This window comes from Tachypleus tridentatus, chromosome 10, assembly GCF_004210375.1.
Source record: "Tachypleus tridentatus isolate NWPU-2018 chromosome 10, ASM421037v1, whole genome shotgun sequence".
Taxonomy (NCBI): domain Eukaryota; kingdom Metazoa; phylum Arthropoda; class Merostomata; order Xiphosura; family Limulidae; genus Tachypleus; species Tachypleus tridentatus.
In genome coordinates this window covers 148,969,392-148,996,509 of record NC_134834.1, presented here as the reverse complement: position 1 = coordinate 148,996,509, position 27,118 = coordinate 148,969,392, and the positions used below count along the sequence as shown (strand labels likewise).

Sequence of the window (27,118 nt, the reverse complement as noted above, 5' to 3'; positions counted from 1 at the left end):
AGATGTTGCCACTCTTTGACACGGGTTCTGGGTCTGCTTACGACCTTCGACACTTCTCGCTGGGAGGAGTGGCACCTAACTTGGCCCGGTGGGATTACCATACAACTCACATTAACCAGTTAATGCTACTGAGCACTTTCAACTCTGACCCCATTTTTAAAACTACTGCTAACCGATGGATAGACTACATGAAGGGCAAGCGAGCAGCTCACAACTGATATGTCTTTTTACAAAATAAATTATTTATGTTAAAAACAACCGTTAACACAATTGCTTACATTGCTTGGTGAAAGATCATATACAACCATTGCACAGTTCCTTATGTTACAAACTATAAATAAAATAGGGCTTTCATGGTGGGTGTATTTAAGTAGTTTTGTGACATTTACAGCTCTTAGCTATGTTCTTGCAGTCTGTGAAAGAACTATAAAAACAAATGTGAGAAAGACAGCTTTTTGGCCTTACAGTAATAACTTTGTTACATGGAGAATGTAATTTAATCTTTCAATGACTAAAAAAAGAAAAATTACACTACACAAACCAAGTTCTTAACCGCCATGTGATAACTGATTAATTTTAAAAATGGAACTTCCCTTTTAAATTTTTCTGTATATTTTGTTTTCAGAAGTTTTTTATTTAAGCTTTTTTTTCTTTTGTAAAACAATGTACAAAGATATGTGAAACAGCACCTTGTTTAACACGTTGCTATGGTTATCTTATTTATTTAAATATCTGTCAGAACTCCTACACTTGAGGCCTAACCTAGTTTATCTCCTCAACTAATATGATTAATTTTTTGTTATTTAATTAATTATTTATGTTGCACTCTTGTGTCCTTCAGAATGAGGAAGAATGTTTAATTAATTATGTGGATATTCTAGAAAAATGTAATTTAGTTGGAAATTCAGGCTTTTCTGAAATGAAGTAGTTAACCTTAAATTATAGATCTCTCAAGGTTAGCCACAATGCAAAAGATAGCTTTATGTCAGAAACATTCAGAGTGGGTGATAGAGTTCTGATAGTATATAGAATATTATCATTAAGGGAAACAACAACAAACAAACAGGGTTTAGCTGTGATATTCTACAACACTGAAGATCCTTTTTCCTTATTAAAATATGGGCATGAAACACTGGAGACTAACAATCAAGGATAATTAAAGCAAGTGGCTCACACTAGTTTTTAACAAGTTTTACTAAATGTTTCCAGTGAAAGTACAAAATGTGCAACATTATATTTACTGTTTGCTGATGTTCCATCTAAAACTGTGTTCTTTTATGACAAGTAACACAATTGTTTCAAACAAAGAAGTTGGCAGAGTATTACCTATGTTTCTAAAATGAAATTGAAGAATTCTGTTAGATAACTAGTTGGAATGTGGAGCTAGATTAGGCCCTAGTGGAATTGTGTACAAGGAGAAAAGAAAATCAAAATTTTATTCTAATTGGAAAAGCAGGGTAAATAATTCATAATGAAAGAGAGAGAAATTAGCTATACCATTATTATTTTTTATTTAAAATTTGAAGGAATGTAATCCTACGTATTGTGATCAGTTAAATTGGAATGATTTATTATTACTTTTTTTTGTATTTGTCTTATTTTTTAAAAGATTTCATCAACTTATGGGTCATAAGTACAATTTCAATGTTTGAAGGTTTCCATGATGAACCTTAAGGTTAATAGTATAAAGTGCTGAAATCAAAACAGATATGTTTAGACTAGTTTGGCAGTTTGCTCTTTTTATAAATTTTTGCAAAGTTGAGAATGAACACAATTCCTATGTTGTTAGCTGGTTAAATATGTTTTATTTTGCTTGCTGATTATATCAAAGGTTCCTTGACTTTGCTTACAGCTTTTAGGAAACTTTCACAACTTAAGAATCAAAATGAAGATATTTTGTGAAACTGTGACAAGTTTATATAAATGCTTTAGTTATTTTTTTCAGTAGTTAACTATCTTTCATTATTATAAAGAAAGGCTAATGTTCTTAAATGGCAGAAACAGAATTGTTTTTAAAGCAAGCAGTTATTTGTCTGTATCCTTACTAAGAAGTGCTTGCACATGTTTGGCACTCAGTGAGTTTTGGTGTAGGCAAATATCTAAGTTGAATACTGTTTTGAACTTTTAAGTTTTCATCTGTTTTTATTTAGAAAACCATCTTAATGGACATACATGTCCAATTAAGAGTATCAACTGCAGTTTATTCTGTATTTTAATTTTGTTGCGAACAGATAAGAATAACCAGTTTTTGACAAGCTATTTCTGTAACTAAAATTATGTTTTGTTGTTGCTGAAAACTGACCACATAATTAAGGTTTATACAACTAATATTTTACTGTTTATGTGATTTATTTAGTTTTTAAAAACTTCTTTACCATTGTGTAAAACTGTTGACATACATGTCTTTGTTACCTGTTGTCTGTTTGCATCTCTTTATTTAAACTAGCCCAGAAATGGGCAGAATGGTATACTGACTAGACAGTACCACCTGGCTTGAGAGACACAAAGGTATGTGCATGCATATTGTAACTTTCACTGGATTGTTCATATCTGTCAAAAGAAGATGAAATACAGTGGCCATAGCATTCACATGTAGTTTTGTGAGCTGGCAAGTTGTATTATTCTCTACTAAAACTAGGTGTATTGTTTGATATGTGATATTTAATCACTCAAGTAAACTGTTTAATTCTACAAAAATATCCAAATTGAGTCGTTGTGATTTACGTCAGTTCCTAAGATATTTAGTTTGGTTAGGCCAAGTTTAGGTCCACTGTTGACTACACCAGTCTTAAAACACATTGTTTTTATCATGATCGTAATTTATCCACATTCCTAGCTCGTGAAGGTGTACAAATAATACAGGATTCCTGGGTGGCTTTTTCTGATTGTTACAGTAATTTGTTACTAATTAAGTTTTTCTTTAAATTCAATAGTATTTGTAAATAGTGCATACAATGTGAACCCAAGTTGTGTTGTTTTTTATGTAATCAATAGGTTTTAAAACCATTTAAGATTATAAAATAAACCCTATGAGAATAGATGAATGTCAAAAGGATGATGCCTTGACATTGTACAGAATGTCATTTTACATGATGTCGAGGTTATCAACCATTCATTTTACCCCGCATTGCCAATTTCTCGACAAAATTGTCAAAAACGTTTTGACAATTTGTATTAGAATAGAGAAAGACACCTTAGAGGTGTCTGTAGTTAGGAGGTCCTAATGGTTATACCCCAAGCACTTTTATTCTTGACACAACTTCATACAGAGTCCAACTTGTACTTCTTTATTAACACTTTTGATTTTTTTAAAACTTACATATATTTTGTGGAGATACACTTAATTAATTTGGAATTATAGTCAGTATTACTTCTGTATAATTGGGTTGGTTCAAAAGATTAACACTAGGGGACATGTTTAGTAGTATTGTATATAATCAGAAATATTGAATTACTGCTTTTGTTCAAACATAATGAACTAACGATGATGAAGCTATGTTTGTCTGTCTGTGTAGAAAAACTTTTAAATGTACCATATAGAAATGGTGTGTTAATGTCGTCTGTATTGGTGATAGGTCATAGAATCCATACAGTTTGCAAGTATTAGTGGTAAAATCTATTTAAAACTAAAACAGTGTCTACTATTATTTTATATTTATGTATATAATGAAAGAGAGAAGGAAGGGTGAAAATCATATGTTTATTTCATATTAGGTAGAACTAATTGTAGAACAAAGATAATTGGTCATCTGAGGATGCCAGTCTCTGGAAATTGCAAGCTTTTACAATAACCATATGTTGGACAAATAAGAAACTTTAAAATGAATATTGTTAGTGCAAGATTCCTATTTTACCTTGAAAATATTGGGTGTTTAAGTAGCATTTAATTTTAGTGTAGCTTTCAAAATGTGGAGTCATATGTTTTAGAATTTTAAAAGCAAATTAAGTTTATCAGAAAGTCCAAGTCTTGTCATTAATAGTCCTCAACTTGAATGTTTGGGAAGGTTAAAAACATGTTTCTCATATCATCAACTTTTCTCTACAACTCCAACTGGACAAAGTCAGGCATAATAACTACTTTTTGTTAATGCAAGGTTAGTTGTTAAGTTACTCTAAATTAACATCATCTAATGATAAATGACAGTTATGGACACCACTAGAGTTTTCTTTTCTTATCAAACTCTATCTTTCAACAAGTATATCTTGTTAAGGAATTGTTCCGAAGTGAGTTGGTTTCATTTAATTTCTTAGCGATATTATACTACACAAAAGAGGACCTCTGGTGAAACAGTACTGAAATTACATTAAACCTTGAGCATAATATTACTGAGCAACAGTATACCAATACAGATTCACTGATCTTTAAGACTTGTGTGGCTGCATTTCTCAAAATGTTACAAATTTTGTATTTCAGGTAATTTTGTCTCAATTTTTGTAAATTTTTAGCATGTTAAGAAAACACCATTTTGAGATCTCTATTTAGATTAGTTAACTTGTAACCTGGAATTTGGATCCCTGAAAGTACTTTGGCCTCCCCAGAACTGTTTTAGTCATTTGTGATAGAAGGAATACTGTGTTGTAACTTGGATCTGACTGTACAATGTTCTACACCAAGGGAAAGCATAGTTGCTTGACCGTAGATATGATATGACCAACTTGGTATGTACTTAGCTTAAAAAACACTTTTCTCATGAAATGTAAGACCTAAAGATATGTGTTAGTGTATCATTATCACCAGCAGGATGGCAATTGAAAGTGTCCAATCAATCACTAATATATCCTTTCTGTCAGCCTACCATGTACTGACAATTAGGTCTGAAGAAACTGAGTTTTTTTAGAACTCACCTTCCAGAGTTGAAATGATAAGAAATACATAAACTCTGTCTGTTAAAAATATTTTATTGCAGTAATTGGAGACTGTTAATGAAATACTCATTGTTAACATGTAACTTGGAAACAAACAGCTAAATGCTTAACAGTTATGCATAACTAGGACTGTATATACTAAGCTGGCTTATACTCTTAATATTTGCTTTAGCAGGCTGGGGGTGCTGACACTTTGGCATCTGTTGTATTTCTCCAAGCTGAAAACACTAGTGCTATGGTGACTGCTGTTTTATGTCGGCAGTGTAACACGTTGGCACTGTAGTGCCTCATATTGAGGCTTTCTGTATAGCTGTTACTGTCAGTAGTATATACAGTTGCCTGATTCTATTTTATTCCTGGGAGAATATCCTATATTTTTCTTAATAGTTTATAGATTGCCAGGGGTTAAAAGCAAATTTACTGACATAAATTAAACATTTTTAATATTAAGTTGGAAATGAAAATATACCTTTTTTTTTGAAAGCAGGAACTTACTCTGATAGGTAAGAATTTTCAAATTACATTTTTTTTCTGTGTAAGTCCCTATTGCACTATTTCTATCAGTCATATAATCTTTTGTTTATCTTTCAGTAAAAAATTAAAATATGTGGACTCGGCTGTAAGTTTTGAAGAGTTGTAGTGCTTTATTAAATTACTCCTAGTACTGTTCTGTCATCTGTAATGTTGCAGTAAATTAGTCTTATCTACCTTAATACCAGTGGTGACAAAAGTTTTAAATAAAACAAAACGTATTACAGATCATACTGTAACAGTTCAGGTAGCGTTGTTGGTTTCCAAATTTACAGAGGCTGAAAAGAAGTAAAACTAGCTATCGAGCACATTTGCCAACTGATGCTATTATCAAAGTGAGAGAACAAACAGCTTTGACCCCATTCTTTACTGTTCATGTTATCTGTAATACTGTATTAATGGTATTATTCCATTTTATTTTTAAGATAGTGGTTTGTCTTCTTGCTGTAATCTACATTATAGGAAAGGGTTTTCCAATAAATTGTTAATTTATTGTGGCCCCGTTAAGTCATTATTTCTTTGAAATTGATTATCATAATTCAATGAACAGATTACAATATTTAATGGGTATTATTTGATTCAGTGGAAGAGTTAACTATTACTATCCATGATTGATTTCAGGTCAACATTTTGTTTTTTCTTCTCCATTACACCACTGACCTGTTAGTTATAAGAACTAGGAAGCAATAATAGTAGCTCATACTTTTCATCTCTGTTATCTTATTTGTACATAAGCATATCAGGGATTGGAGCATATTATATAGCTTCTTGTAATTTGTATCCAGCATGAAATTACAACAGTTGTAGCATTTAGGGTCACGACCTATAGGATGTAAAGTTTTTAGAGCTCGTTTGATGAGTATCTAGTTATTAGATTACTCATGCTGTAGTTTTGGTTGTTATCGGGTTTATTAGATTACTCATGCTGTAGTTTTGGTTGTTATCGGGTTATTTTATACTTTCATACTGGTCAAGTAACACATTTTATGTATATCTTGGAATTACTGTTTGTATAAATTTATATTTTACCTTGTTAATTGCAGAGTGTGCCATCTCCACCACAAAACATTTTCCCCATAATTCTTTCTTCATGTATATACACCATATATTTAATCTACTTAAAACTAATTTGTTTCGAATGACATTGCCATCAGTAGAATCTATTGTTTAATACTAACCACTTTCTTTAATGTGGTAAGAGCTATTTAACTACTTTCACTGAGAATGTGTTACTAATCTTTCCAACAGTTGTGAATATTTACTAGAGCAATTTAGTTTGTATTAGGTCTATTAAAGCTTAATATCTTTTGATGCTGCAAGTTATGTGCCATAAGTTTACAAGTTTTAGGGGGTTGATATTAGATGGTTTTGTTTTTTTTGTAAGATAGATGTTAACCTTATTTCTACCTTTTGAAAGTGTGTGAATTATAAAGGTTCTTTGTTATTTTTATAGAATGGTATATATTAACATTTACCACTGGATAAAGATGATGGGAAAAAATATGTATATGTACTCGTACAAAAAACTGGGCTATATAGTTGTGAAATGTAGATATGTTAAATTTACCAACCATTGAAAATTTTGAAAGATGCAATGTCAGTTGAAGTCCAAATATTTTGGCAAGGAAAATTATAACATGTAAAAAAACCAACCAAAAAAACAAGAAGCCTTTACTGATATGGGACAGTTATAAATATTGGCTAATTTGTGTTGTGAAACGTTTTATAATGTTGGATTTAGTATTATATTGTATTAAATGGATTTGGTGACAGAATATATAAATATATATTGTTCTTTCAGCAGCCGGCTCTGTTATTTATTGAAACTAAAAGAACAAACAAAAAAAACAATAAATCTTGCTGTGTATACTGTTTCTAGTAAACGTCTGGGAACTGAAATATTACGTGAATCCTGTATATGATGACATTGATTCAAAACTGAATACAGTTGTGCGACGTAAGTTTCATCTGTCTGATTGTATGATCAGTGAAACATTCTTAACCAGTCAACAGTCATTAATACATGCACTATTCCTTGGAGAAGGGGTTTTTAAACTTCAAGACTTAAACCCCTCCCTCCTTGTTAGGGTATGGTAACACAACTCTACTGGAAAGATCTGAGTACGAAAGAAACATATCAAGAAACGTATCGAATCGATAAACAACATTCACAGCAAGCTAGAGGAGGGAAGGTAGTCGTTTTGAAGACCACCACCATAATGTATGAAACATCATACGACGCATTTACTTACACGTAGTAATGAATCACTCTGCCAGTTCTAACCTTTAAGGATCGTAATTCTTCTCTTTAATGTTGCAAACGTCTTGGTATATTGGTAATCCTACAACGAAGACAGAATACATTATCCACAATTAATTCTAATATAAGTACTTAAAAAAGAGAGAGAGAGAGATACCTAACTTGTTGAAATACGCTGAATTTTAGCCGTTTCTAAAGCATAGAAATCATACGTTACAAATAACCCTATTGACTTAAAATAAAAATGGAGATACACGTATAACTAATGTACAAAGAGCTTCTGTGGGTGAAATTAAGCCAGAATGAAATTCTGGTTCTGAAATTTATTTCTCATCCTTATGTGATCTCATGAGTTCAAAATTACAGTTTAGTAGAGGATGAACAAAGGTTAACTGATAAATATACGTAACCCTTTCTTAGCTCCTGACAGTTAAATGTCCTTACCTCGCTCATGTATTTAAGTAACCAAATAGAAGATCATTATCTGGAAGTGTGGATAACTAGCATTTGCCTTACCATTATTGTACTTGTTCACTTGATAAAAACCATTAACCTGTATTTGCGGGTGTTGTCTATGTAAGTGCCAATCCTGGGGACTATGAGAGGTTTTCTGTGTAGCTTTGGGAATGAGGATGATACATTTATCGTCCCCTACGTTGGAGACCTCTTAAACAAAGATACAAATTACAATATTTTTGTAAATAATGGGATTAAGTCAAATATAGCAGTATGGGTTATTAAAAGACAAAAGTAAAATTGATTTCTTTTATTTAAATAACATTCAGTATTTTTCATAAACGATTTCCCTTTCTCACTTTTCGGTTAATCTCCACTCATGGTTGGAAAAAAAAAGTTTTTAATTGAACACAAAAACGTGATAACGAGGAATCCAATTTTAAGAAGAGGTACCACCCACTGAGGACGCAAACTTGTGGAAATGTCAAACATTTATATACATGTTTCATCTGTTACCCACCAGTCAAGCTGTCTCAGAACTTTTATCACAAAATACACTATGCAAAAATGTCAATAGAAACCTTTAATATTCTTAGTTTTTTATAAATATGGTTTTATCAGAAAACAGACTAGCAGTGCTACTAATACTAAGCATATAAACAAGTTAAAGGTTATTAGTCCAATCTTCACCCTAACTGGCTACATAATACTACAGACTGGGTATAGAAGCAACATGATTCATCAGGTGGAAAACGAGAATTTATAAAAAATATTAAAAACACAGAAAAACCATCTTTGATGACCATAATTTTGAAAATGTTCCAAATTCCACCAGCATCAATAAAAACGTCAGAAAGTCAGTTTACAATATTTCAGCTGCAAAAGTAACATTAGTTATTGAATACAAAAACTCAGTAGCAAATGTTGTTTCTTGTAGTTAAAAGAATGTATTCAAAAAGTAAATGATTTAGAAAAATGGAATTTCTTCATTTAATTATGGCTATAAAATCTATAACTACACAGTAAAGTTGTTGCATGGTTGTATCCAATGGTGGTTGAATTATACGAAGACCTACTTTCAAATAAACTCCACGTTAATGCATCTACACATGGTTTTAAGTCTCCCAGTAAACGACATTGAAAAAAACGTACTTAACGACGAATGACATTCGTTTCATTTACAAACCATATTAATTGTATTGTTAAAGCAGAGACATAGTCAGAGCTATTGAGTTGTGAGAGGAGTGTTTTTCCAACAAAATATGGACTTCTGCAACGCAAAGAATTAGTGATTTACACGAAAGTCAAGAAGTTATTTTAAAAATAAATCTGGGGATAAAGTGGTCGTACAAGAAAGTTTTGGGCTCTTAGAAGAATCCTTTTCTGGGTGTCTTTCACCAATTTTGCAAAGATCCACAAGAACTGTCAGAATCTGGTGGACGCCCAATGGCCGAATTTATTCTCTTCTTGGTGATAGATCTTGGTACAAGGGAAGCATGGGTGTCATGGTAAGATTCCTAGATCTTTCCCAGCAAGAATAACTCAACTCCATCTCTTGTCGAAACCACTCACCAGCACTGCAAATGGACTGAAGGTGTCATTGGTAGAAAACATCCACCACCAAGCGAGATGGTGGGCACTAAATGGTGAATTAAATAGACCATGAGATGGTTGGCCAAGGTAAGCTAAGAGGTATATTGCTGAAATACACAACTACGAATCGCAAAGAAGCCTAGAGCTGCCTAAGGTTGACTGATGAGTTGTCAAGTGCACCTTGTTCTTCTGTCACCCTATTTAAAAGTGTTTTGTTTTCTCGGTAACAGAATGCGAGCAAGGGATACTTAGTATGGGACACTACTCACTAGGCCACGTTTGATCTATAAGCATTTTAGTTTTTATAAAATATCAGAATTTTAATCGACATCGTTTAGTCAATCTTTTCAGGAAAGAAACCAAACAACTGACGATGGTTTTATTATTATTATCAAAACAATGAGGCTTAAACATTCGTATTTTTTATACACTAAATGGCTATTATATTCCAGATGAAATAATGGATTTCTGATTTTATTACTTTCGAGTCAGTATTTATGGGGAAAAAATGAAAAATTTTAAAGACTATTAAAACATACAGACATCTCTGAATTCATGATAAAACAGAGGAAATTTATACGCACACCTGAATACTTGCAGAAAGTGGTTTGAATTTTGTGCAAAGCTATCTGCGCTAGCCGTCCCTAATTTAGCAGTGTAAGACAGCTAGTCATTTCTACCCACCGCCAACTCTTGGGCTACTCTTTTACCAACGAATAGTGACATTGATCGTGATATTAGACGCCCCCGGCTGAAAAGACGGGCATGTTTGGTGTGACTGAGGATTCGAACCTGCGACCCTCGCATTATGAGTCGAGTTCCTTAACCACTTGGCTAACAAAAATACCGAGAATACGAGAATATATGGTTTGTGGACGTTTTCAAACACCAAAAAAACAAGACGAAATTAAAAGTGAGAGTTTTGCATGGGTAATTAAGCCTGTGGTTTCTCCATAAAATAAATGTTATATTTTCGATAGTTTGGTGGGACATAAGAGGCAAAACATTTTCTTAGAAAAAATATTTAAGCCGCCGAATTTTGAACACACACCAAAATATGTTACGTTGAACACTGTCTTACCTTATTGCTTCACTATTATATTTCACCAATATAAAAATTGAGGTTTAGCGATTATATACTTAAAGATATATTTGATTAGAAAATATAGAAACATTATTTTATGGTTACTGTGAAACAAGTCACCTTTCGTTCTTAAAAAAAGTAATACAAACTCCAATAATATCAGAATGTTTCAGACTTAGCTATCACTATTTCCACTAAGGTTAACAATGGCGAAAATACAAAATACAATGGCTGATCTTTACTTCTTTTCTTGCAGAATTAATTATCTCAAGTATAATAACAACAAAACATCATTTTATAAGTTTATCTAAGTGTACGTTTCCAACAAAACATTTTTCATGATTAGACAATAACTCAGAAAAGACTTGATAACATATTCAAAAGTGCAACATAATCCAGAAGAGACCCGATGGAACCGTTATCTACACATTAATAAACCAGAATAGAACTGTGGAAACATTTATAGAAATAACATCAAAATAGTTTTTAACAACAGTCCCACGATTGGTCATTACATAATTTACAAGTGAACTACTCTGTTAAGAGAACCTCAACTTATCCCCTATTCTAGTTTAATCGTAAGTTTGTTGAATATTGCTTGTAGAAAATGATTTGTTAAATATCTTTACTATAGGAAGTAATGTTATGAATAAACGCAATTATGGTTGTTCTTATAGAGTAAAAGGATGGACTAATAAGAAGATAGGAAGTTTGGTTTAAGGCTGCATCATGGACACCATTTCTCCAGTTTTAGCAATAATGTCCATAGTACTAAGGGCTAAGTTGATTAGGTTGATAAGAAATACTTACAGTATTAAAGACAAGTAAGTGTCCACGATTCTAGAAACCTGTAGTGCTAGATATTCCATTTCATAAAATATCGACACTAATCTATTAAATTAATTTTAAAAATGATTGTTACATGAGATCATTATGTTACAGCTATTGCCATCTATGGGACATGTTTTGAAATATAGATTTTCACATATATCGTGTTGTAAAATAAGAGAATGTTTTCGTATCAATCGTATGTACACTATAAATCAAACATCAACGTTATGTACCTTGCGCACTTCTTTTAAAAATATTATTTAAATGATAATTTATCAACGTACGAGAAATTAAGTAGAAACACGAAGTTTCCTGTATGTAATTAGGGCTTTTCAAGTGACATTATCTCTTCTATATTTCAATTTCATCTGTACTCTTACAGAAAAGTAATACATAAAGAGAATAAAGCAGTTGTATTATCATTTAAACAATGAGTATCGGATGGATACCAGGATTCCTTTTTCAATCGACTTTACACATGAATACAACAAAAATAAGGTATAATTTTTCCATCTCAAGTTCCATGTTCACTTATTTTTAACACTGCCTGGTAACAAATCGAGTTTACGACAATTTAAATAACACAGACATTTTCGGTGGAATCTATAATCTAAAAACACAACCAACGTTCAGAAACACTGGAATGTAGTATCTATAAATATTGAAATTGCTTGTCGGACCGAAACATGATATACAAAACTAACTATAGACTACCAACAGGAAAATGAAAGAAAACTCGACAAGACGGAGACAAAAGTGAAAGTATGTTACGAAAAGAAAGAATTTTTACGAATTTATCATTCAAACTTGTCGAACGTAAAACTAATGTTTAATAACAGTGTGTTCTAATTATTTATTTCCTTTATCCAGCTAGAAACTGGGTTCGTAAGCAAGGACGATAAAGATAAACCTTATTTACTTAACGGATTAAATAACAACCTATTTCAACGTTTTATTCTCCAGATAACTTAGAAATCACAAATAGATAAAAAACAAACAAACTGCACCTCAAATAAGCGCTTCTTTGCTGAATATTTGTTTAGTACGGATCCGTCACTTATAACAGAGTGATTAATATTTAACCATACCGCCTACGAAAATGAAATGAATTAAAATATATAACGTTTCTTTGTTGTTTGACACAATGGGCTGGATGTGCTCTGTCTAGCGGAGGTATCGAAACTCGATTTCTAGCGTTACAATACCTCAGACTTACCAATGAGCCATAAGGCGTATAATGAGTATAGATATATTGTTAGTAATTGTCATAAATTTATATTTCAACTGTTCTTTACAGTGTCAATCTAACAGAGATTCCGACATTTCTATCAACGAAAGCATCCATGTTCGTCCCTTTAGCAAGCTTGTAATCAAAATATCGTTCTTATCGAATTTAGCGAATTAAGGTCCACTATTTAGTGAGAGGCATGGTCATACGGTCTGCTTTTTTATGACGATTTTGCTTCACAGTTCTTTTCTTGGTGAGTAATAATAAATCTTTGTTGCGTTATTGTAAAAACTATAACAACAGCTTAATGAATATATTGATTATCTAGTGAAGTTTATTAGTTAGGTGGTGTGAGTCGGCATCTTTCTAAACGTCTTCTATTACAACACTAACACTTAAAACATTTTCCATTAAAATTTCGGATGAAATCATCCATAGAATGGACAGGAACCTCACGTGTGATTAAAGTAATCGATAATATATTTCTGTACATTTCTGTGTGAGATTTTAATAGGCCTTCAAGTAAATTGATGCATAAACATTTCAGTGTGTTTAAAATCCTGAAGGGGTTAACACTTTAAAAACTAGAACAACCAGGGGTTGAACATGGCACAACTTAAGAAAGTTCAATAAATACTGACCCACCTATACATTATTAAACTAGTTTGCCGACCTCAACATTCCACTATACATAAGTAAAGTAAGTATCGAGCCGAACATTGCACTATACATTGCTCAAGTAATTTGTCGACCTGAACATTCCACTATACATGACTAAAGTAGTTTGTCGGCCAGAACATTCCACTTGACATTATTAAAGTAGTTGTCGACCCGAACATTCCATCAGATATTCCTGAATTCAGACACAAATCAAATATTCAGCCAAGTCTCGAGCTGTTTCTATTAACCAACATCTTTTCAGGCCTACAATATTAATCTCGACTTGGACACAACACACACACACACACGATTCGTGTTATGTAGAAGAATTTGATAGAAAGTTACTTACTGAAGATCCTAGGTTTGGTTGAATATAGAACAAGCCTGATCGTGATTCGTCTGGGAATAACATAACATGAACTATAGAACAGAGACACGAATCTCTAACTACACTTATGATAGTTTCTCGTATAACACTCTTTCTTAAAAATGTTCCTAATGTTTGTTAGAAGGCAATGCGAAGAATCTATATTACCAAAAGTATTCTTCACTATTTTGTTTTATAAATCTTCGTTTCATAGAACGAAAATATATACAAATTTACAGTGTAAAGTATTTAGTAGATAAATACAGAACGAGATTATACAGAAGCTTATAATGTGAAGCATTTAGTATATTAATGTAGAATGAAGTTTTATACGAGGTTACCGAATAAAGTTTCTAATTTTGTACTATAGTTCGTCAGCTTGGAGAATCGCAACAACCACGGGACTGGATGCCATTCACATAACGTATCAACAACTTAGAGTGTGAGGACTTGAAACTGGCTATTCTCCGAAACCTAGAGCTCTAAGTAAGTATTAACCAACCAGCACTTCGTTTTCCAGTATATAAGTTTAAATTGAAATACATGTAACTTTAAATTGTTAGTATTAAGAAACTAAATACACCATGAACACAAACGTAAGCCTAAAGTGGAAAAGCGTTTCTTGAAATAAACACGGCGTGAAATAATACACAGATTTAAATTTGAAAGCAATTTTCTTGATTATCATAGCATGAAATTGTATGAAAGATCTACGTGCTGATATGAATTCACCGCTAGGTGGCACACTCTCAGGGGTTTTACCAATAGGACAGATCCTTTATTTTCTAAAAGCCTCATTCACTCACAAAGACCTACCATGCAGAAAAATGCTTATGCATAGATACAGCACGTTTTTAATCAAAAGATATTTTAGAAATTAGATACCATACGCTGAGTTTTCTCATATTGCACAATGACGTTATTGTACAACACATAAAACCGAGATGTTGTTATTTGTTGTGTACATATAAATAAATTAAATTTTGAAATTTCGGCAATTTATTATAGGTCACATATTAAAATATCAACTAACCGTTAACTTCTCTACTAAAACAAATAATAGCCCCCCCCCCAGTGCAGTGGCACAGCGGTATGTCTGCGAACTCACACCGCTAGAAACAGGGTTTCGATACTCGTGGTGGGCAGAGCGCAGATAGCTCATTGTGTAGCTTTGTACTTAATTACAAACAAAACCAAATAACATCTGCCTTCGTGCTTTTCATTGGTAAACTTTGTCGCTGTCTGTTCCTCTTTTATTACCTTCGTAAGGTTAGGATCCTATTCTGTAGATCTATTGTATAATAAAATAAAACTTTTAAAATTACTTTATTCGCAAGACACGAGAAACAACGTGTGTAAAAGGCCGACTATTTCTAACAAATGTCGCTCTTTGCTTTTAATTTGTATATTTCAGATATACATGTAAAATAGGATTTAAGATCTGCCTTTTGTGTCCCAAAAGTAACTGGAAAATATACGCAGTTTTTATCACAAATTTTAGGCCTACTGGATTCTAATCCTTGGTTAATTTACTGCGTTTAAACCGTAAAAAAATAAACGCATCTTTTAAACTATTGTGTAGTTTAGTGATGAAAATACCCGTCTTCAAAATTGGGACTTCAGTAATTAACGTTTCGATCCATAGTATCAAGACATCAAGAGTAAATTTCCAGTTAGTTGAACTGGGTCAAAACGTTGTATTAATTAAATTCCGAATTTGATTACCGTAAAATTTGCCGTCATTGTATTTTTCATTTAATCTTCTGTCATTTTTTGATTCAACGAACCTTGTTTTTTTCTTGCTATACCAAGTTTCTTTGATCGGGCATTCAAGTGGTGATATGGTAATATATCGCGTGCTTAAATCCAAGACCTTCCGTTCCAATCGGGTGTACTTCTCTGTGTAACAGTAACCATAGTAACGACTGTTTTTTTTTAGGGGGGGGGCATTTCTTTTTCTTCTTTCTCTCTGGGAGCAGCGTAAATTAAATCAATATAACTAACGAATTTCAGCTCTTAACTAATGTTCCTTTAGTTTAGTTTTTTGACAATGAATGAATGTATTCAACATTCAAGTACTAGTGTTATAAGAACTACAGTGAATACCTCATTGGCTTCATTTTCGAATATTTTAGGTTAAGGACATTAAAATACTAGACGTTTAACGACTGAAACCTAAACTTAATACCATAGGTATTAAATCAGCTTATATTTGTCATCTGAAGACAAGAATGGTTTAAAACGTTTTACAAGTTTCGAAGTTTCTAACACCACTGGTAAATGCACGAGATAACATTTCTGTGCAAGGGTCTTGGGCTTGTGTCTTTAGTTTTCAATGGTACTCTACATAAGTAATTGCAATTTGTAACCTAATCAAGCACAAAGCAACGCGAACTTGGGCTAAGAGATCCATATGATGCAGATATGGCGGTCGCTGACACTGAACTGCTGACAACTAGCAGCATTCAACGCCACAAGGATTTTTTTGTTCGACTCTTTAAAACCGAACTACAAGACTGCCACTTCTATAACGCGCCTAAAGCTTAAAATGTAAAGCATGTCCCGAATAATCGCGCTTCGAATTCCAGACTTCAGGATAAAGGTTTCTCAGTCAATAAAGCGAGCCATTGAAGAATTATACCGTGCAGAAAATCAACCAGTCTTAGAGAGAAGAGCCACACCTAGATTAGAGTGAATTTAATTAATAGCTATGTTTCAAAAATACTAAAAAATTGCTGAAATAACTTAAAATCCGATAAGACCAACATAAAACGTTTATTGAAATGAAAAAAAGTTAACCTTTTCATACGCTTGACATTTACGACGGTTAGGGTTCTCCACTTGCAAGTCGTGGGTTCGAATTCCATCACCGAACATGTTCGTTCGCCATTTCAGTCGTGAAAGCGTTATAATGTGGTGATTGAGCCCTTTATTCGTTGTCAAAAAGTACACCAACAGTTGGCGGTTGGTGGTGTAGACTAGTTGCCTTCCCTTTAGACTAGAGCCCGGCATGGCCAGGAGGTTAGGCCGCTCGACTCGTAATCTGAGGATCGCGGGTTCTAATCCTTGTCACACCAAACATACTCGCTTTTTCAGCTGTGTGAACGTTATAATGTGACAGCCAATCCCACTATTCGTTGGTAATAGAGTCGCCCAAGAGCTGAAGGTGGGCAGTGAAAGCTAGTTGCCTTCTCTCTAGTCTTACACTACTAAATTAGGGACGGCTATCCCAGAGAGCCCTCGTGTAGCTTTGCGCGAAATTAAAAAAACAAAAACAAATAAAAAAGAAACCCTTTAGTCTATTATCGCTGACTTAGATACGGCTGGTGCAGTTAACCCCCCTTCATAAAATTAAAAAAATAAACAGAAACATTTTCACATATTCTTCTCTATGAATAATTTCTTCCGTATTAAAATATATTACCTGCATTACATTAATCTTTTAATATCAATTCTGTAGCTCCCTGTATACCTCTGAGGGGGCTATACCCCTTGCTCCATTAGGAGTCTGATAAAACTTCAGCAGGTTAGGTTCTCAAAAAGTTTTATGGTTATAAAGAGACGAATTAATATATAACTCATCTTATTTTACACAAGAGCTTGTCTTTATGGTAAGACGATGAATGCAATGCGAGTATGTTATTCAAATTCCAGAATAAACTTAACATAACCAGCTCTGCGACTGACAATACATCTTGCAAAAGTAGTCATAACATGTCACGTGCTCTTCCGACTGCACAGTTAGATAATATTTCTAATTACAAGCCTCATTAAGTCTGAGTTTCTGGGCAATGTACATTTGAGGCTCTCAGAAACTTTGGTGGATTCAACCATTGTTTTACCAGATGTGGACGTTAAGCACAGCTTTCGAGACTTTAGAATTCCTTCGGGAAGTGTTAATATAATCACGCTACTAAATAGGAGAGGTTCTGTTTTATCTGGTTTCAAAGACTCAACTGTGTCAACCTAATTCAGAAGGTTTAAAATCATCTTTCAAACGAGACGTTCATAACATTGTTTACCGTAAATCATTCATTGGCTTAGAAAAATGTATTGTCGGTAAGTGTGAGCGAAGTGTAAACTTGTAAACTAAGAAACGAAACGGACAAAGGTAGGGGCGCAATTAATACGCACATTGTTAATGTTTGACCAGATTTAAACAGGGTTTTGTCGGAAAGAGACGCTAAGCTGATTAACTAAAAATTCTAGTTTAATCAAAGAAATTCTTCAACACAAACCCGTCGAGTGGAGTTTCGGAAACTCGTGAAGATACTACGTGTTTAATTTCAACTTACCAACAACAGGGGTAACAATAGAGTTAGGGTCATAACCCCTAAAATAGCACTTATTCTTTCAGGTTTCGGAGCAACGAGTCCGTTAAGAGTACATAGATCTTAAAGATGGGAAAATTGGGGACAATTTTCAAACTTTTAAACTCAAACATAACGATATTTTAGACAATAAAGAAAAAAATCTTGTGAAATGATTCTTTATAGGTGTAGACGGAGGGTAACCGTTATGGAAATAAAAATTGCATATATAAAGATGTTAGGTAATGTTTCCGTTTTCATTTGATACATTAAATACAATTAATGAAGTCATTAATTGCGTACCCTGATTGGTATAAAATAACAGCTAACTCGTTTAACATATTGTGTGTTTAAATTTAAATTTACAAGTCTATAAAAATTAAAAAATGTTCTTTACTCCAGGGGCTTCTTTATCCTCCTTCTCCGGCAAAAATCTTAAAACAAAGTAACCCTTGTACACCGTAGGACAGTTTCCAGTTACCACACAGAGAATTACTGTAATCGAGCTCACCAACTCTGAGTGATGGCTGATAACACACAGATGTAATGGATCATTCCTAATGTTAAACTGTGTTTCTTTACTGAAAAAAGGTACTTAGCTAACAACACTCACCTGCTACAGAGGTGCTATACTAGAGAGAAGGTACTTAGTTAACAACACTCACCTGCTACACTAGAGAAGATACTTAGTCAACAACAGCCACCTGCTACAGAAGTGTCACACTATAGAGAAGGTACTTAGCTAACAACGCCTACCTGCTACACTAGAGAGAAGATACTTAGTCAACAACAGCCACCTGCTACAGAAGTGTCACACTATAAAGAAGATATTTATTTAGTCAACACCTACTTCCTTGGCTAGTCTTGTCAGCTACACGATCTAACGCGTGCACCTAAAACGGTAACTCTTTAACCTAATAGCGGAACTAATTGTCACTTTTATAACTTACGAATAGCTGAGAGTATGTAGCGTGTTTGGCGGCATCACATCTCGAACCCGAGATCGTCGGATCCAGAGTCATATAATGGAAATACTATTTTTAATTTTATAAACGCCAACGAAACCAAACTAATTTTTCTGCCTTTTGTATTTAGCACAGTAATGTGCTACATACTTCTAAAGGTTCTGATCTTAGAATAGTTTTTATTTGTTATTTGTAAAATCAAAATAACGTCAATCTCAAAAACAGACAATGTTTTCGGTGCTTGCTAAGGTTATCTCTTCAGTGAAACATAGGTCTAACCTTAAGTGTCCTCTCAATGGAACTCTGTTACAAGGACCAACGTTCAGTAAATAATAAATGAAATGATTACGGACCTAGCTATAATTAAGAAATTTAAAGCAAATACAATTTAGTGACATCTTTATATATATATATAGGTCTATCACTCAGCGACATCTGTGAAGAAATGAGTGAAGTCGATCTATGAATGATCGTTCTTGCGTAAACACGACAAAACACAAAACAGTTTGGTGAGAGATCTCCGATATGCCGTCGCTGATCTACCAATAAACAAACAAATAATGAAGTCCCATAAGGATAGTCGGGAATGGTTCAGAACTCACGTATCTGTCATTCACAAAAACTAATCTTACAAAAATATTAGACTAGTGCTTTCAAAACCAATAGAACTATAATGAAGTGGAGATTTAATTTATTTATTTTACGCGTAGTTTATTAAACAATCTGTTTTTATGAACTAGATTTTACGCATTTTGTTTAACAAATTACAGAGAGAGAAAGTCAATCGGATGGAACCTTTTAGGAGATACTTCTACGGTTTTAACTTTGGTGCCATAACTAACACCTTGAGTAGTCCATAACTATCACCTTGTCCAGCTAAGACAATAGGTAGAGCATAGCAACAACAAAAAATAAGAAATGTGCCCGTTGTGCAGATTTCTGTTTATAAACCAAATTCTCATGTTGTATTTACGACAACTGTTTAAAACCGTGTAGCTCTGATTAAACCTTAGCAAACGACGCCGTTTTCTTTTCAAAATCTGTTTGCTTTAAAGCAAAACCACATTGAGTTATCTCCTGTGTTCGCTGCAGAGAATCGAATCCCGTATTTTATTGTTGCAAGTCCTTATTGTTTTAAATAATTGTATATTTTAAGCAAGTGTCTAGTTAAACTGATGGCAAAGTCTGTGTGTGTGCATTCTTCCACCACAGTTCATCTACTCCCAACGCAGCGCCACCTTTCGGGATATAAACTAAATAAACAACGATATTATTCGATTCTCCACTGATCTCTACTACCTCAGCCATGTTGGGTTACAAAAGGTGTCATTCGCTGGAGTTACGTGTTTCATAATTTTTCATAACCTTTAAGACGTGAATACAGTGCGGTATTTTCTTATCGTTTAAATGATAAGAAGTTATTAAGCTGTGCTTAAATAATTGTGATTAACCATAAATGTTTGTTGCTAATTACAAAGCAATACAAAGGTGTCGAAACACAGCTTGTAGCGTTATAAGCTTTCAGATCTACTGCTCAGACCATGGTGGAGAGTATAAGTAGGCGTAATATTAAATACACAGTCTAAGGAATATGCAACATAAATCTAAACCAGTGAGTTACCGACGAATGTTGGCTTTGAACAATTCTTAGTTCATCGCCGTTTCCCTCTCTAAAATAAAAATATATATATTATTAAGACGAAGAAAATTTGTACTGCATATAAAAACAACAAGAAAAGTATAATACGGTTCGACAATGCTTTCCGATAGAGCATTCAAATTCACGTAACAAGAGTTTATATATTGGATGAATATTAATGAAAAAAGGTAAAACATTTGCCAAATAACATCAGTAAATTCATACTGTACACACTGTCGTTTTACTACTTCGTAAGTTGGTAAGAATGAAACGTTTATAATGGGATAAGCTGAAAACTTGGTTGCAATCAGAGAACGTGTCAAATATGGGGCCATGACAAAAACCAAACATTTTTTCCCACCAATATATTGAAGGATTGCTATAGTCACTTCACACAGTTTTATAATATTCGCTGGAGGTTTTACTATTCTTCCCCTACTCTTTCTTTCCTATTTAAAAATAATGATGATGATGTATCCCCTTTACTGGATGTTGCCTTCGAAGCAAGGATACAACTCGGATAACATGTCATCCTAACAACACATTTGTCTACGTAGCCAATGCTTGCTTCTTCGTATGCGAATAAACTTGAGGTGCTTGGTTGGTTGACGTGTCCTTAAGATCAAGGCCACTTCGGAAAAGTGGACAGAAGATGTTACATCCTTAAGATGAGAGTTAGTCTGGGAAAGTGGACAGAAGACGTGATCACATTTATAAATGTGCAAATTTGGTGCGTCACGAAAATTAGCGTCTGACTTAAAGATTGGTCATTCTTTTGTAGTCTACACTGTTATCTTGCTATATACAGCAATCGTTTAAATCTTCAGTCTCATGGCGAATTTGCAATTGTTTATAAGCCGAATCCAACCGTCTTTCAGTAGAATCGTTAAACCCCAGAGATACCAAATTGAACTAAAAAACGGTTATTGTAGACAGTGCTTTTGCAATTGTAATATATTTTACCGTGTTTGTGTAGTCATCTAACTATAAATTTTATTAAATACTACAAAACATATTGTCAACAACCAAACAAAAACTAGGGTTAAGTTATATCGATACTTCGAGAGAAAAATGAAGGGGGACAATTGATCCCCCTAACTGACCTGAACATAGTTAATTTGTTTGAATCTTCTATATCTACTTCCATAATTAAAATCTACCTTTTACCTCACATGAGGATCACTTGTGAAGGTTGAATTAGACTAATACATGTGTTGTCAATACAATAACTGAAACCTGTTATTGTATTTCGATTAATCATATTTACACTGCAAAATCAAGTTTCTAACTTTAATATTTTGTGACAATATATTATGAAATACGATTATAACGTTTGTAATTGTGATTAGTTGTACTTGATACCACGTACTGCTTAAAAAAACAAACACTACTAAACTCAGACACTAGCTATGTGTGTGTGTGTATATGCAATAGCATGGAAGTTTCTACAGATTACCTTCAATAGATCAGATTCGAGTTAAATACGACGAAGAAATATTAAATAACGATATATACCACAATAATGGTTAAAAAATTAATTATCTTCTAACTTGTAAAAGCTTTCCAGAATCAATTTGTGCATCGAAATACCTCTCATTTTCAAATTCAGTTCGTTATTTAAAAACAAAACAAAAAAAAACTAAAAACAAAACAAAAACTTAGTCGACTTAAGTCTTAGTTTACGAACTTCCGGTGATGTCACGATCACTGCAACAACTTCCTTTCAGTTTGACTTTAAGAAATCGGTGCCATTTATGGAACTAAATTATTATTACAACGCCACCTATGTGATTTTCTCTGATAACAGTTTGTTTTCCCACGATTTTTTGTCATCACTCACGGGCCTCAAGAAAGACTTTCTTGTAGGTGAGAATCTGAGAACAACAATCACCTGGAGGGCGCTTTCACTGCATTGTTCTAATTACATGAGACTTAATTAACCACCAGCTGAAGATGACTCTGAAAACAGATGAATATTAACTTTTTTACACGGTAATTAACACACAAAGTACAGTACCAATAAATCTTACTAAAGGAGTCTAGTCTATTAAATATTTTAAAACAAAACTGTAACCAATCTAAAAAAACATACACATTTATACTCAGCTACAATGGATCTAATGAACAGTACAGGTTTTTAATGGACAGCTAAAATAGACCTAATAAACAGTACAGGTTTTTAATGGACAGCTAAAATAGACCTAATAAACAGTACAGGTTTAGTGGACAGCTACAATTAATCTAATGAACAGTATAGGTTTAATGGACAGCTATAACGGATCGAATGAACAGTACAGGTTTGATGGACAGCTAAAATGAACCTAATACACAGCACAGATTTAATGGACAGCTACAATGAGCCTAATAAACAGTACAGGTTTAATGGACAGCTACAACGGATCTAATAAATAGTACAGGTTTAATGGACAGCTACAACGTATTTAATAAACAGTACAGGTTTAATGGACAGCTACAACGGATCTAATAAACAGTACAGGTTTAATGGACAGCTACAACGGATCTAATAAACAGTACAGGTTTAATGGACAGCTATAATGAACCTAAAGTAATTAACTACAGTTATTCCAATTAAAAGTTCTAAATTTAAAGACAAAATAAAATATTGAGAACACTGTAACTAATAAAATGTAAAACAAAATATCTTACGAAATATATAAAAATATCATATTAATGTATTAACATCTACGTGGTTTAATTAATGTTTCTTATAATTATTTTTAAAACCTCAGTTAGCCATAAAAATGTTGGAAAATTTAATGAAGCTAAATAGGTGGAGGAAAGCATAAAAAATATATAACCAGAGACTCTGATGAAATACTTTTAAACAATGTCCAGATGTGTCAACATCACATTGGAGTTCGGATACATGACCTATAAGGCATTATATGCTAACTTGCCAATAAATGTATGCAGATATACACGTTTTTATTGTGGAGGTTTGTTTTGATAAAAATATCAATGAAAATCACAAAGAAAAATGATATGTTTGACATTAAAGTTTTAGTTTTAATTTCTTTCCAATTGTTCCAAGTACCCACAAACTATTCATACAGTTTTAAAACGTCACATACAGCGACATGCCGATGTTGTGTTCTCATCTGTATGTGACATTGTCACAATACCGTAATCTGAATGGTGGGAGTTGTTTTGTAGCAATAATAGTTATAAATAAAACTTTGAAACACCGGATTTATTGGAGTGGGACTGGAAGACTTGATATTTTCATTAAACTGCCGCCATTCTGAGAACGTAAAGCAATGCTGACATCTGGTGGAGATATTCCTGTCCAATTCTTCTCATTTTACGTGCACTATCACGCAGACGTTCGAAACTGTCCATGAAAAACTTTCCGAGGACATATTAGAGCCACTACTAAGTCTCTTATGACACCCACTATTTGTCCTTTTATTCTTATCAATAAATAAATAATTTTGAAGTCGGACCTTGTTACTTTTTTACACGCGCAGTGATACATAATACAATAATCGAACTATATTGTAGTGTACAGACATCACGTATTTGTAACTGAGAAATTTAGGTAACATTTTAAAAGTTTAGATTACACAAGTCGATTTTTAATTATTAGCAAATTAGGACTAGCGGAAAGAATTTGAACAAATTTGATCGTGACCTAAACTGCACTTGATGAACTACTTTCTGCACGGCACTAAGCCACAGAGGCTGCCATACAGAGGTCATCGCAATTCAGTCGTAAGTTGAAAATATGTTTCGATTTAGTCAGATATACTTTTGACTATTTCTTGAATTTCACTAAGTTGTTTGTTTTACAATTTCGCGCAAAGCTACACAAGGGTTATATCCGCCAACCGTCCCTAATTTAGCAGTGATCAAGTAGAGGGAAGGCAACTAGTCAACACCATCCACTGCCCTCTCTTAGGGATAATCTTTCACCAACTAACAGTGAGATTGACTTGCACTTTATAACGCCCCCACGGCTGAAAAGGTGAACACGTTCTGAACCCGTGACAGGCAGATTGCTGCCAGAGAAACAGTACAATTCAGTAAATACAAACTAACTTTTATTGTCCAGTCTTGTAAACAAAAAAATCGAAGTACAACATCAACCCAGTGGGCTGTTTGACGGGAACTGTTTACAATTCCTTCTGAATTTTTCAAACGTGAAGGACTACATGTTCAGAAAAAACTTCGAGTTTATAAATGTCCGCAATATAACTGTTTTATAACTAAAAATGTCATTTGTGACATAGTCGACATGAATCTATACAAAAGTTTTTAATTGTTTCCTTTGCCACCGGAGGTGGACGGATAATATGTTTTGATATTTCTGTCTGTTTGTCAGCAAGATTTCTCGAACATGACTGACTGAATTCGGAAAAAGATTATGATCGGACTTAGAGGTAATTAATTTTTGGAGGGTCAAGGTCAAAGGTCACGAAAAAAATCCATATCCATTACCCAAGGTGTTTATTTTTCACCCTATTTTAGCTCTATAGCTCAGTAAAAAATGATGGAATTCTTGATGAATGTAATGGGCTTAATAATGACCGACACATTTCCGTATTTTTGGAGAGTAGAATGTTATTGACGCTGCGTGCCGAAGGTATCCGCTTCACTTATACTTACAAGACCAATAATAATATTTCTTAGGATTAAACTTTCCTAAGTTTTCATTTAAATAACAATAGTAATTAATTTAGCAAGACTAAAACAGAAGCCCTGAAAGATATATTTTTATTTGATACCGAATTTAACCTAGTATACAGCCTCGTTATGTTATGAAGTAACTTGTAACACATTATATCTAACATTCCCAAAGTGCGGTTCAAACATGTATCGCCTATTCTTAGGCTTAACTGAAGAGTGAATCCCTGTATGGTTTAATTAATGGAAATTACTTGGTAAAAATACACAGGGTCAAATTCAAAGAACAGTGATCGATTGGTAAGGATTGAAATCAAAGACAGTTGCAGCTATGAAGCTTACAGAAGTGGTTAATTTAAAGCTCCATGGAAGGGTGCTTAAATAGAAGTCATGTGCTACATACAGTCTTTGTTAAAATACTGAGCCTGGAAAACCAGTCTAGAATAAACGTTCGTGGTAGATATCGGATCCGTCACTTCGTAGCAAATTTCCCTCAATTCTGATTATAAAATGTATTATTTCATGAGTTCACCAACAAAACAATCGTTTATCGTTCGGTCTGATACATGTTGAAAGGTATTTTGAATTTCGGAAATCCCATAGAGGGCTATCCGGTGACGTCCCTGATTTTTAACAGACAGACGGAAGACAGCTGGTCAAGAACACTGACCGTCACATCTGTCCGAATAGTTTGATACGATCGTCACCCTTATAACACAGCCTCGGCCCTCTAGTGAGGAAAGTATTTTGTTTTTTTGGTAAGAGGACGCGAATGATGGTTCTGAAAATCCATAGTGCGGAACACTAACTATAGCAAAAGACAACAGTTTCACCACGTAGCCAATTTTACAAAATAGCCTTTAGTTGCTAAGAAGTAAAAGATATTTTCTTTGAGCTCTTCAAAAGGTCATTTAAAATTTTACATTAAACTGTATTTCATTAAAGTTCCGCTTGGTGGCGCTAAATACTGTGAGATTTCCTTCTGAATAACGCTTTGTTTGTTTGTTTTGAATTTCGCACAAAGCTACTCGAGGGCTATCTGTGCTAGCCGTCCCTAACTTAGTAGTGTAAGAAATAGAGGGAAGGCAGCTAGTCATCACCACCCACCGCCAACTCTTGGGCTACTCTTTTACCAACGAATAGTGGGATTGATCGTCACATTATAACGCCTCCATGGCTGAAAGTGTGAGTATGTTTGGCGCAACGTAGATGTGAACCCGCGACCCTCAGATTACGAGTCGCATGCCTTAACACGCCGGGCCCTGAATAACGCACACGTACTTTATTTTAAACATCTCTATTAAGAACTTATATCGCCAAAATAATAACTTTGATAAAACTAAATGCAATGAATTACATTCTTACATGCCAAAACCACTTAATATACTAGTACCAGAAAATGTCCCTTTTGTAAAAAAAAAAATTCTTTGCTTTTGATTTTTAAAGCAGCGTAAAATGGTATATAAAAGTTTAAAAACTGCTTTTAACAATTCTGAACAGACTTCAAAGTGCCTTTAGAAGTGGCAGAAAATGATTTATTTCTTTATATAAACTTTATACACTAGTTCATTACTAGTTATCGAACTTTATCTAATCCCACTCTTGTAACTAGTGTTTAAAAACAACAAACTTGTTTTATAATGTAAAAGTGAAATACAAGAACAAGAGATGTTGACAGGATGAC

At 33.6% G+C, this 27,118-nt stretch overlaps 1 protein-coding gene and 1 long non-coding RNA gene across 4 annotated transcripts in view; one reads left to right on the top strand and one right to left on the bottom strand.

Moving 5' to 3' along the window:
• Positions 1-7,197, top strand: part of LOC143230587 (D-glucuronyl C5-epimerase B-like) — a 41,342-nt gene extending 34,145 nt beyond the window's left edge. Inside the window, 1 exon segment of the mRNA XM_076464395.1 lies at positions 2-7,197. Within this exon segment, the coding sequence (XP_076320510.1) occupies positions 2-218 (217 nt within the window). The 3' untranslated portion in view covers positions 219-7,197.
• Positions 1-27,118, bottom strand: part of LOC143230589 (uncharacterized) — a 100,643-nt gene that overhangs the window by 4,424 nt on the left and 69,101 nt on the right. For 2 of the 3 annotated variants that reach the window (XR_013016527.1, XR_013016529.1), the window contains one exon: positions 7,650-7,739. This is a non-coding gene — a long non-coding RNA (uncharacterized LOC143230589). Of the gene's footprint in view, positions 1-7,649; positions 7,740-22,477; positions 22,750-27,118 lie in introns of all 3 variants that reach the window. The other variant, XR_013016528.1, reaches the window with a different exon arrangement.